Below are 12056 nucleotides of genomic sequence, written 5' to 3' on the forward strand. Positions count from 1 at the left end.
AAAGTAAGGTGTTCTTTATTTCTTTCAGGTGGTTCAAGCTGCTAGTGGCATTTGCATTTCCCAGGAAATAAACTGCTTGTGACTAGCAAGAGTTGTGATCAGAGCTCATGATTTTTGTTAAGCTGTTTTTACTGGGTTTTGTTACAGATTTGCTGTTTGCTTATACTCAGGCATGGAATTATGCTTGTGTTAGCCCCAGTGTGAGCAGGGGGTGGATCAGGTGGGTTGCCAGACACAGCCTTCCAGCCCAAGTTGTCCTGTGATCTAGGCTGCTTTGGTTGCTGCTGACATTTTGTATGAGAAAGAGAAAAAAGGAGTTTCCAATTAAAAATCCAATTAACAGTGTTTTATTACAATGATTATTTTTTTCAAATGTTTAATTCATCTTAGAATCTGAGGGAAGTGAAATGTCAATGAACTAGACATATGAAACAAACTGGTAGAATAGGAAACATATTTTTGATTTGCAAGATCCCTTTGCTTCCCTTATGACATTTTGATGAGTTTAGTGGCATTTGAGAAATAATGTGTAACTTATCCACTGTGTAGAGGGTTTTTTTTAATAGTAAATTTGTTTTCAGATTTTTGGGCTGTTGATTGCAACATGACAATCTGGAGATTCTGTACAGGGTATCGTTGTTTTTATGGCTATAGGTTCAATTGACCAGTAGAAGGAGCACAAATTAACAATCCTGACAATCTGTGTTGCTAATTTAGATTTTTGATTTGCAAACAAAGACTGATGCCAGGAAGTACTGTGTTTTTTTAGTATTTCTTTCTTCCAGTAATCTATTTGGTAACTATGCACATAGACACACACTCTCACATTCCTTCCCACTGTTAATAGCAGTAATTCCTTAGACTGTCTAGTCACAGACTTTTTAAAACTACTGTGATAATTTTTTATAACCATAGGAGAAGCCACACAAATAAATAAATAAATAATCAAAGTGTGTAGAAAGATTGAAGGGCTTCAGAAATGTCACACAAATGGTGCTGAATATCTTCACAAGGAATATGGGAAGTAGGAGTGTGTTCTTAAAGAGTTGTTGCTATTACTCATCATTAGGAAGATCCAGTAAGACGCATTACTATATAAGGTATTTGTTACTGTGTATTTTCACACATGATCTGTAGTTACCATTTATGCTGAAAATCGTTAGGATAAATAAATTATTCTTGCCCAGTGTTGTCTCTCGATAGTTATCCAATTTTGTAAATCCATTCCACAGATTTTATTAGATTCAGCTATCTAATTGCAATTTGTCCTATGGAAAGCTTTGCTCTTTTCTTGTTTTCCTTCTCCTTATTTAATCTGTGAATTTATTTTTTACCATAAAGAACTTCTTGGGGGAGCTCTATTTTTAGAGAGCTATGTAGATATTCCTTGTGAAAAATCAATATTTTGCTTCTTTTGTTCCTTCTTTATAGATGCATATGAAAAATTTTTACAGGATTTTGTCTGCTAGTGCAAGATAAAAAATAACTGATAATTGTGCTGGTTTGTTGTACCTGCTAGTGTACTTTTGGCAAATAATACTTTTGGCAAAAGACAGATAATATTATCTTGATTTACTTTTATTTCCTTTTAAATAATTTCCCCTAACATCAAGATGCTTTAACAGGGGAATGTAACACATGAGAGACTGCAACAAATTAAGAGAGATGGGTAATCACTAACCAAATTAATTTTAATCAGGACAAATGCCAGATTCAGCACCTGGGATGGGGCAACCTTGGATGTATGGGCAGACTGGTGAATGAGATGCTGGATGGCAGTTCTGTGACAAGTGATGTGGGGGTTGATGGCAAGTTGAATGTGAGCCTGCAGTGCCCTGGCAGCCAGGAGGGCCAAACTTGTCCTGGGGAGCATCAGAGACAGCATCACCAGCTGGGCAAGGGAGGGGATTGTCCTCTGCTCTGCTCTGGGGTGGCCTCCCCTCGAGTGCTGGTTGCTGTTTTGAGCGCCACAATATAAAATAGATACTAAGTTATTAGAGACTGTCCATGGGAGTGCAGCAAAGATGAAGAGTCTAGAGGTGAAGTGATGTGAGCTGCAGCTTGCTCTATTCAGCCTGGAGAAGGAGAGACTGAGGAGACATCTCGTTGCAGTCCAGAGCTTCTTTGTGAGGGGAGAGGAGGGGCAGACACTGCTCTCTTCTCTGTGGTGACAGTGACAGAACCTGACTGAACATCATGAAGCCGTGCCAAGGGAGATTTTCGCTGGATATTAATAAGAGGTGGTTCACCCAGGGGGTGGCTGGGCCCTGGAACAGGCTCCCAGCGAAGTGGTCACAGCACCAGGCCTGACAGAGCTCAATGTTCCCAGGCACATGGTCTGACTCCTGGGGCTCTGAAGGGCCAGGAGTTGGAGCTGGACTTGGATGATTCTTATGGGTCACTTCCAACTCAGGATGTTCTATGATTCTATGAAAATCAAGCTGCAGTCTGATTACGTTTGAAACTGAGATGATATTACATATTCATCATTCTACAGAGTAAGTAGAAATCTGGAAATCTGGAATTACTATCTTTTACTTGTTAAAATAACAGCATATATATTGGGCTTTTTTTTTCTCCTGTTTTTTACAGACTTTCTATATATTTCTGAACAGTGAACAAAATTTATGACTTTTTGCTCTGTTTACTTCAATAAGTACGCTATTCTGCTTTCTGAGTTTGCCATTGTGATTACTTTTCCCATCTCTTAGAAAAAAACCCAGAGCAAAGTAAATGAGAAATCTTCTATCAGAGCTACATCAGTAGCTGCACATTGATCAATGTGTAAGGAAAAATGGTGGTACGTCCCCCTCCACCTCAGTTTAGCCCTTTGTTTTTCTCTGAAAAGAATTTGTGTTTGTGGAGTGGCACAACAGTGGTGGATCCTAGTAATACAATCCCACTTCTGAGATGTAGGAAGTGGCAGAATTGAGCATGTTCTCCTTTCATTTGTCATTTCAGTCCTTGCCTTTGGGGATGATGCATTTATGTGGCGCTTTTTTTTTTTTTTTTTTTTTTTTTTCCCAGAATAGAGGAGTAATGTTTATTTGTAGCGCCTTCAAAAGAAAGGACACTTGAAAGTAATAATGCTGAACTGTGATGAGGTCCAAAGATGAAACAATTGTAAATTCCTTCCAACATTCATCAGTTCCCTCTCAAGCACTTTCTTTTATGATGAGAACATCACCTTTTTCCTTCTCACAGCACAAACAGCCTCAGCCTTGTATGTACACCCTGGAACTGAGCTTAGTTTTCTCATCAAGCATATTTGTAAGTCTCTAACAATTACAAAAAGAAAGTAGGACAGGCCTTGGGTGAGTGCAAAAATATTTAAGGATTAGATTGAGAGAAAAGATTTCTTCATTCCTATTCAGAGGAATTAATTGGAGTCCTGGATAGCCTCAGTCAGCACAGTCCTGGTTCAAGGTTTTTCTGTGCTTCTGAACAGGCAATGTTGCTGCTTTTGGCAAGGTGTACATCATTAAATGAGTTTTGTTTGGAATATTAAACCCCAATAAGTAGTGCTGCTATTAGGAAAGAAGAAAGTTCCCTAAGAGGAGATTTCAGAATATGAGAAAGGTCCTCATATTTTTAGGAGTGGTAGTAAGAATGACAGTATAATCTTGAGTGTGTGGAAAAACTGAGAAAAATGAGACTGAGATGTATAACTTGATTCCAACAGTCAAATTGCTACGGAAAGATGACAGAAATTTAATTGCTCCACCGTGAGTGATGGAAATTCTGCACTTACGATGAAGAGCAAATCTTGCATTAGACTGTTTGGTTTTGATCTATCATAGCTATTACCTCTGATTAAATCCATTTAAATTGAGGAAAAAATGAAGCTGCAGTCCAGAATTTTTAAAATGCTGAGAGGACTTTATTTTCTTACTAGCATAGAAATGGATGCCCATATAACTTGTTGGGAGTAGTTTGACATTTTTCCTAGTAACCATTTGTCAGATGGTGTCGCTCTAGGAGTATGCTCTCACTTCTGGGAATTCTACTGCAGCATGTACTTATTATCTGACTTCATTTGTGATTTTACATTATTTAATTATCCTGCTTATAGTAAGGATCTCTTTTCAGTATACTTACATTGCTTTCATCTGGCTATATGCAAAATTTATGAATACAGATTCTATCACATAGATTTACAAACCCTGTAACTGGTTACAGCCTGTACACGTGCTCTGTTCATGGCAGAACATTCTTAGGACTTTCTCCTTGTTTCTTTGTGTCTTGGAACTAAAGAAGAAGATGGTGCCAGTTGACTGTAGTTGGTTGCAGCCTTGGGCAGCCTCAGCCTACAGTCAGAAATTAATCTCTTGTTTTGTGCAGGAGTAAATTTAATTGTCTGTCATGTGTAGCTGTACTGTTGTCAGTCCCAATAAATAGCTGAAAAGTAGTTCAAATACTGAAGTTTAAACTTGGTGACCCATTTCATTGCCAGGCAGAGTTGAACTTTAGGTTGTTGAGGGAGTTTGAAAAACAAAGATCAGGTGAGTCTTTCTTATTTAATGCAGTTGTTTGTAAAATCTTTTTTCTTAGAAAACTTTTTTCCTGTTTGCCCCAAACTGGTTTTGTAGGCTTGGTACTTCAGTCTTTTCAGATGAAGACAAATCCCTGGGATTCATGACAAATTCTCAAGCATTTATATACTTTATTGCCTATTATTCTCAGAAACTATGCAGTGCCTTAACAGATGAACTGTTGCTTTTATTTGTACGTAGCAATAGAAAATAACCCTATTTGTTCAGTACCTTTGCTATGCTTTTGCAGAACTTCTGAACATTATTTTTCCCTTTGCTTTTACTGAGACAATAAGCTCTGTGGTACCTTCACACATATGTTAAAAACCATAATCTCTCCCATGTCTGTTTCTTACCAGCTTTATGGTAGAAAGATAAGATAGTCTAAGAAATGGGTGAGGTTAGGGAGAGATGAATGTGAAAGCTAGACTTGCTCTAACAGCAAATCTAAAGTTACCAATATTGCTCTTCTGCCTTTTTCTCTGTCACACTGATGATGACTGCTGCCTTTGAGAATTGAAGGCGGAGGCAGAAATGGACAAGGTATAACAAAAAGAATGGCAGCAGAGCTGGTGATGGGTCTGAAGTCTGATGAGAAGGGGCTGAGGGATCTGGGGATGTTCAGCCTGGAGTAAAGGAGGTCAAGGGGACACCTGATGGCTCTCTACGACTGCCTGAAAGAAAGTCATAGCCAGGTAGGGGTCAGTCTCTTCTCCCAGACAAGATAGGATGAGAAGAAATTGTCTCAATTTGCACCAAGGGAGGTTTAGATTGGATATTAGGAAAAATACCTTCACTTAGAGGGTAGGCAGACATTGCATATGAATCTGCTTAATTTGGGTTAAGAAATTACAGATTCTGTTACTGTGTAAAATAAGTAAAGGAGAAGTACTGTGCAGCCCAAAGGAGAAAACCTGATCTGTATCAGAGCATTTGCATCTTGCCAGGGTCAGGCCCCACAGCTTACTTTGGGCCCACTTTGGGGCTGTGCATCTTGTACCTAGTCATGTTTTCTCCTCTGTACACAATCTGTCACAATTCTTGTGGAAAGATATGTGCTTGTCTTTTCTTCCTGTTAGTGTCAATGCTCATATCAGAAGAGGCTGTGGAAACAGTTGAATGGATGACAAGGAACAGCTGCCAACCCAATTCAGTACCGTGCAGATCACACCTTGCTTTTGTGTCATGTACCTTTAAAAAACATTATGGTGAGGAGAACCATTTCCAGTTACTCTATTGGTTCATACCTTGCCAGCAGTTCTGTCTTGCTTAGACTATTACAAACTAATCAGGTGTGTGACAGGCATCTCACCAGGTCTGCTCAGAGCAGTATAGAAAGAGCCCACACTTCTCCATTTGCATTCAGTTTACATTTCTGTTCACCGTTGTAATTCTCTCCTGTGCTTTACTTTCTCTTTGTCAGCTCTTTAAATTCATTGTTTTGTGAGTTTTGGTACAAAATGGTACTGTCAAGGAAAAGTAATCTTGTGGTAATGAGTTTCAAACCAAGCATCTTTGGGGGTTAATAGCATGGTTTTGAATTTAAAAGCAATTTTATTGCCTACTTTGTCGAATTGCTGGACTTGCATTCCTGTTCATTTGCTAATTTTTCTGTCAGTTTGTAACTAATGTAATTGCCAAATCTGGCTTTCTGGAGAAATAGTATGTCTGTTCTTGAAAGGGTAGAAAGGTTAGCATCTCCTGTGTTGCTAATATCATGTCCTGCAATAAATATGCAGTACCATGCTGTCAAACAGTATCAACGCTGAGCATTTGACATCAAACAGGTGTCTAACAATGTTGTGACACCCTTTCCAGTTCCTCTTCAGGTGGAAGAAGGTAGGTCATCACCTCAATCATATGCAGAGGAGACAATTTTCACTTGTCTTGTTTCCTGTTGTTTACCAGTGATGGGAGTCTGGTATCTGAAACTGTGTAGAATCTCAGTTTGTGCCACTTGGCTTTGTCTGAATTTTTAACAAACTTTATAAGCTGCTATGACAAGTGACCTTTTTCACTGGTTGAAATACATAAAATATGACCTCTTTCACAGGAAAACCACAACCCACAGCATGACCTACAGCTGAGAAAATCTTGTTCAGTGTGATTGTATAAAATTACTACTAATGAAATAAAACATATTTCTAGAAGTGCATGCTCAGTGGCAAGACAACAAGAGAAAGAGGTTTTAAGGGAGAGAGGAAAAACATTTTTTTTTTCCATATTGAGACAGATCCTGTTACTGAGAATACATTTGGAAGCCTTGGAGTAATGAATGGATAATACAAAAGGCAAAAGAGAGCCAAAGCTACTGAAAATGCTTGTCTCTCTTTTTTAGCAATGTGTGATTTTTGTATTACCTCTGGTGCATAGAGGCAGGCAGCAAACTTTTAACAAGGTTAAAAATACTAGATGATTTCTCTGTCCTCTTTTGCAATGTCAACAGAAACGAGAAGTTGGGAGATACCTGTGCTTGGAAATAAGTCATGTTGTGAGACTGGGAATTTGACAGCAAAACAACTTGCCAATATGTAGATACTATGGAGCTCTACTACTACTACTTCTCTCCTGTTGCTGTGCAGTTCTTTGATTAGGTACTTCAGCACTAAAGGGTTGACTTGTCTGCTTCATGACATGGAGTAAGGTATTAAAGAATCATAGAATCCTTAAGGCAGGAAAAGACCTTCAAGATCATCAAATCCAACCAGTGACAGCATTTCTAACCCGTATCCCCAATGCCACATCCACGTGCTGTTTGAACATTTTGGGAATGGTGATTCCACCATTTCTGTAGGCAGCCCATTCCGATGCCTGATCATGTCAGTGAAGAAGTTTTTCCTGATATCTTTAGGAGAGTCACAGACTTAAGCTTTCTGGAGGACGGACACAGTACCTTAGGGGCTGCCAACAGGCAATTTAGATGTGCCATCATACCTAGTAGTTATGGAAGTTTTGCAGGCTGGAACTGAGTATAGCATTCAGTAACTGCACACAGGAGTTCAAATTCATGTCATCTTTACTCCTCTCTTCTGAATCCTCAATAAAGGAATTTCAAAATCTACACACGTGAAAGCAAATATATATTTTGTTCAGGAACAAGTGCATTTTCAGGCAAACACTGCCTGAAAATACCTGAACTCACTAGTAGAAAGTAAGTGCCTTTTATTAGAGGATCTTAAGAATATTCAGGAGGAGAAGGTTTATTTGAAGATGCAGTTAGAGGGGAAGAAAACCTTCTGTAGATTCTGGAAGGTCCTTCTGACTACAGAGAAACAATTCCTGAGCTGTTTTGCTACCTTGTTGTTATTTCTAGATCACTTTGCCACTTCACATTCCCATTCCTTCTTTTTTGTCATCTCATCTTCATAGGAACAGATGCATTGTTCTCCCATAAAAGAAAAGAAACAGATTCCTTAACATTTTTGAAATTCCTCAAGCATCAGGGTTGTCATTCAAGTAGGCCAGAATTTCTCAGTTTGATGCTATGTCTAATAGATTCTGTACAAACTCTGAAGGACTGCCACATATAACTAGTAGCTTTTTTAATGGTTGTTTCTGTTTCTTTTATTATTGAATAATGGTTGATTAAGTAATATATCATTATAATGCTTTATTAGATTGGCTTCCTTTGTTGTTGAGGCCTTAGAGCCCTTCTTATGCTGTAGGGTATCTTTTGCTCCAAAAGGATGTAAAGCACAGTGTTATATAAATGTAAGATGTTTAGGCAGTTTTTACACAGTTTCAGAGGTCCTGGGTGGCAGTATATTCCTGTCTGTATTTTTGAATCCAGGCTCTTGAGTGAGCGTTTTATTTTCCTCTTTCTGAATTTATATCCCATTTAGTGAAAATGAAAGTCTTTCTTGTGAGGACCGAAATGAGTTGGTAATAATACCGATGAAATGAAGAAAAGCTAGGTTTTAGTATTGAAATTGATTTCTTTGATTTCTTTCCAAGTGCAGATGTATTTGAGACACCATACAGGAGGAAAAGGTAAACCTTTTCAGGAGAGCTACTTTGCTGTAGCAGCAAGGAGCTGTTCTGTTAGAGTGCTTTAATTTGCCAAGGGTACTGTAGCCAGGTGGAGTCAGGTAAGCTGGCACAGTGATGTTTGAAAATGGTATTACACAGAGCAGAAGTGCATGAAACAGATATGGGGAGGTGGAGGTGGTAAGGGCAGTGAAGAGCACAGAAATGCAAGAAAATAGTGCTCACTGAGAGCTACCTGATGTTGAGTTGAGCCTGAAAATGTTTTTTGGAGTAAAACTGAAGATGATTATCATGGAGGAAAATTATGCACTCTGAGAAGGGTTATGCAGCATGATGCAGTGTTTTTTTTTTTTCAAGTACTGAACGGTCATTCTGAAAAGCTCTTGAAAATTCAACTCAATCATAATTTGATTTTACTTTTTTAGTGAAATTGCTTTAAAATTCACATTACCATTTCAAACTGCAATTGTATGCTTTTGTGGCCTTCAGGAAGTCACAAAGCACTTGAAACCATCCTTGACTTTGCAATTGAGGCCTTTGATGCTTGTCTAGGGTGATGGTATAAATAAATTGCGTTTGCTACTTTCAGAAGAGAAGAACATTTTTCTCAGGGACTGCATTCCAAGGGTGAGCCACAGACCAACAGCAGATCTTTTGAGGAAGTGTGGAAGTAGTAAGACAGAAGAAGGATATGACAATAAAAAACTCCAAACCCCTCCCAAAATTATCCAAAATAGGCATCTAATATGTCTGTTTTTTATGGATAAACAGATGAAATATATTAATGCGGAGTATGTGAAGTGCAGTGCTGTAACTTAAGCACCACAGTGAGGCATCAGATTGTGGATACTTGTTGTAAATTCCTTCTTTCCTTCTTTGCAATAAAATAATTTGTTTTCAAAACATTCCAGTCCAACTTGACAGACTGCTTGCTTTTTGGAGTGATGTGGCTTTAGATGCTGGAAAAAGAAATAAAAAAGGGAATTCTGTTCTTCCCACTGTTTTATGACGCAGTTCAGTCATGTACTTCCATCACTGGCCTTTTTCCTTTTCCTTTTTTTCCTCTTTCTTGTTTTGTAATAGAGATGGAAACAAAAATTGTAGACCAAACATGGATCAGTGTATAAAACTGCAAAAATAGCTTTGCCTGTCAAAACCAAAGTGCTCTTATTTTACTATGTGTTTTTATATGCAGATAAGCATGTCCCATTTGCATACTTATGTGAAATTAATACGTGTTTAATTCTGTCAAAAAAGGTTGCAGGAGTAGGGCGAGTTTGAGTGTCAGGAAGACTGCACATTAATACCACTGGAAACAACATCCAGTAGTGTGCTGTTCTAGCAACAGGTTTGGAACAAGTACAAAAATAATCTGCCATTGTATTTGTACATGCGTTAATATCTTCACATTACCTCAGAGCTTGAAAAATTAAATTATTCTTTGGCTTTGTGGAGGCAAAGTTTTTTTTAAGAAAAGTACCTGTTTACATGGAATCACTGTTTGCTTATTTGCATCTAATTCCTAAGTTTCCCGTAGAATACTCTCTTCAGTTAGAGATTTGAGGTTTCTTATGTGAGTGGTTTTTTTTGGTGTTTTGTTTGCTTGTTTTTAGAACTTTTTTTGTGGGGGCAGTTTGGGTTTGTGTTTGGTTTTTTTTGTTAAAGAGTACTAGTATCCTTACTGAATGTAAAAGTGTTGAGAAGAAAGCCTTTGTGGCTAGAAAAGTGTCTTGTAGTTTGTGCCACAAAATGACTTCCAAGTTTAATTGACCTAAACTGTATAAAAATCACCATTCCATTTCTACCAGTGGTTTCTCATAAAACTCCTGGATTTTTACGCAAACACAAAGTCATTCTGAGCATTCTGAGTTAAGGTCAGACTTTGATGTCGTTAAACACCACACTCTTGGGCACTGTGGGGAGTGCGTAGTCCAGGTGCTGGAGATAATGCACCTTGGAGCAGAAGAGGGCTTGATGCTGCTTCCTTCCAGCCTTGAATCTTAGTATAGAGAAAATCAGCTGCCTTCTCTCCACTTTCTGAAGTTGGTGTATAAAATAATGTAGAAGATGATGGCTGATAATCCCACAGGTGGGTGAACGCTCAACAAAATAAAAAAATCCAACAATTTCAGGGAGTATAAAATAGAAAATATAAAACAAAGAATATATAAAATGACACACCCATACTAGCAGAAAGATGGGTAAGGTGACCAAAAGAATTCTCCCTGTAATTTTTTTGATTGTAATAAAAGAATTTATTAACACAAATTTTATATCTATATATGAAAGTAGTAAGGGACTGCTTGTGCTAGTGACAGTAAAATCTGTGTTGCTGTCAATTATCTTCCTCTGTCTGTGGCCTGCATGGCACCTGGAAACTACTTGAAAATGGGGCAGGAAATTGTAGACCAAGGAGGAGAAGATTTCCTCTGGAACAAGCATCAAGGAAAATAGCCTATTGTGGTGGGTTCAGTTTCCTTGACTATTATTGTTAGAATGTTGGAGATGTTTTTAATCCTTAATGATGCTTAAGTGGTATTTTTTTGCATGTGAAAGTAGATACTTTTGTCAGCAATTGTCAAGTATCCTTCAAGGCTAGCACAAAAGCAGTAGAACAAACTGTGATTGTAAATAGAAACCTTGGAAATAAAAACAAAGCTAAATCCCTTTTTCCTTCTGGCATTTGAGAATTGTGTTGATTCTCCCTCTAAATACATCAAACCCCCAAGTGTGTGGGTTTTTTTCTGTAGAGGGTGAATGAAGTTCACATTCTCATAGTTGCACCTGTTTGTTTGTAAAGCTGTGCTGCAAAATGGAGCCCTGAAATGAATTAGAAAATTAAACAAAACTGATGGCCTGAAGGTTTTTAGAAATTATGAGACCTCATGTTTCTGGTGGGATCTACAGAAAAATTGTACTGGTACTGAAAGGAATAGACTGATTTGCAGGTGGTTTTGAGTTGTTAGCATGGAGTTGGGTGTGACATAGCAAAGAAAATACAGCTTTAAGCTGTGCCCTGTTTTTAGCTGTTAACACTTCTTTTTCACAAAATAGCAGTCATCTCCCATATTTTAAAAGGCATTTAAAGACTATCATTCTGCTTTACAGATGTAGATAAAAGTGAGGCTCTTAAATATGTATGTTTGTCCCTTTAGTATTACTACTAATGCAAAGATTAGGATGATTCAAACCTACTCTTTTCGGAGGCAGGAAAGATAAATTACTTGGATGGAATATGTTAAACTTGAGGCATTGGCATTTCTTTTTGATGAAATCAGTTAGAAGGAGAGAAAACTAAGCATTTTTAAAATTCCCACAAATTGAAAAAGCAGGAAATTGCTTGGCACCTATTTTTTTTTTTTTTGTAATCATGTTTGTCCTTGTTTATCTGAAGTGCTATTTGATTAGATTGTTTTTCTGCTATTAGTAGTGTTGTTCATACACTCAACGTTAAAAATGACATAATTTTTACTCCAAACAATTCACTTTGAAAGATCTGTGTGTATAAACTTTTAGAGATGAACATATTTTTGTGCT

The 12056-nt window shown here is 37.8% G+C and overlaps 1 protein-coding gene across 3 annotated transcripts in view; it reads left to right on the forward strand.

Moving 5' to 3' along the window:
* COMMD10 (COMM domain containing 10) overlaps positions 1 to 12056 on the forward strand; it is a 139071-nt gene that overhangs the window by 25074 nt on the left and 101941 nt on the right. Inside the window, exon 6 of one of the 3 annotated variants that reach the window (XM_041400223.1) lies at positions 29 to 91. The exons of the other annotated variants lie outside the window; for them this stretch is intronic. Within the exon in view, the coding sequence (XP_041256157.1) occupies positions 29 to 82 (54 nt within the window). The 3' untranslated portion in view covers positions 83 to 91. Of the gene's footprint in view, positions 1 to 28; positions 92 to 12056 lie in introns of those variants that run through there. 3 annotated transcript variants of the gene reach the window in all.

This window comes from Onychostruthus taczanowskii, unplaced genomic scaffold, assembly GCF_017590055.1.
Source record: "Onychostruthus taczanowskii isolate IOZ18803 unplaced genomic scaffold, ASM1759005v1 scaffold175, whole genome shotgun sequence".
In the NCBI taxonomy this organism is placed as follows: Eukaryota; Metazoa; Chordata; class Aves; order Passeriformes; family Passeridae; genus Onychostruthus; species Onychostruthus taczanowskii.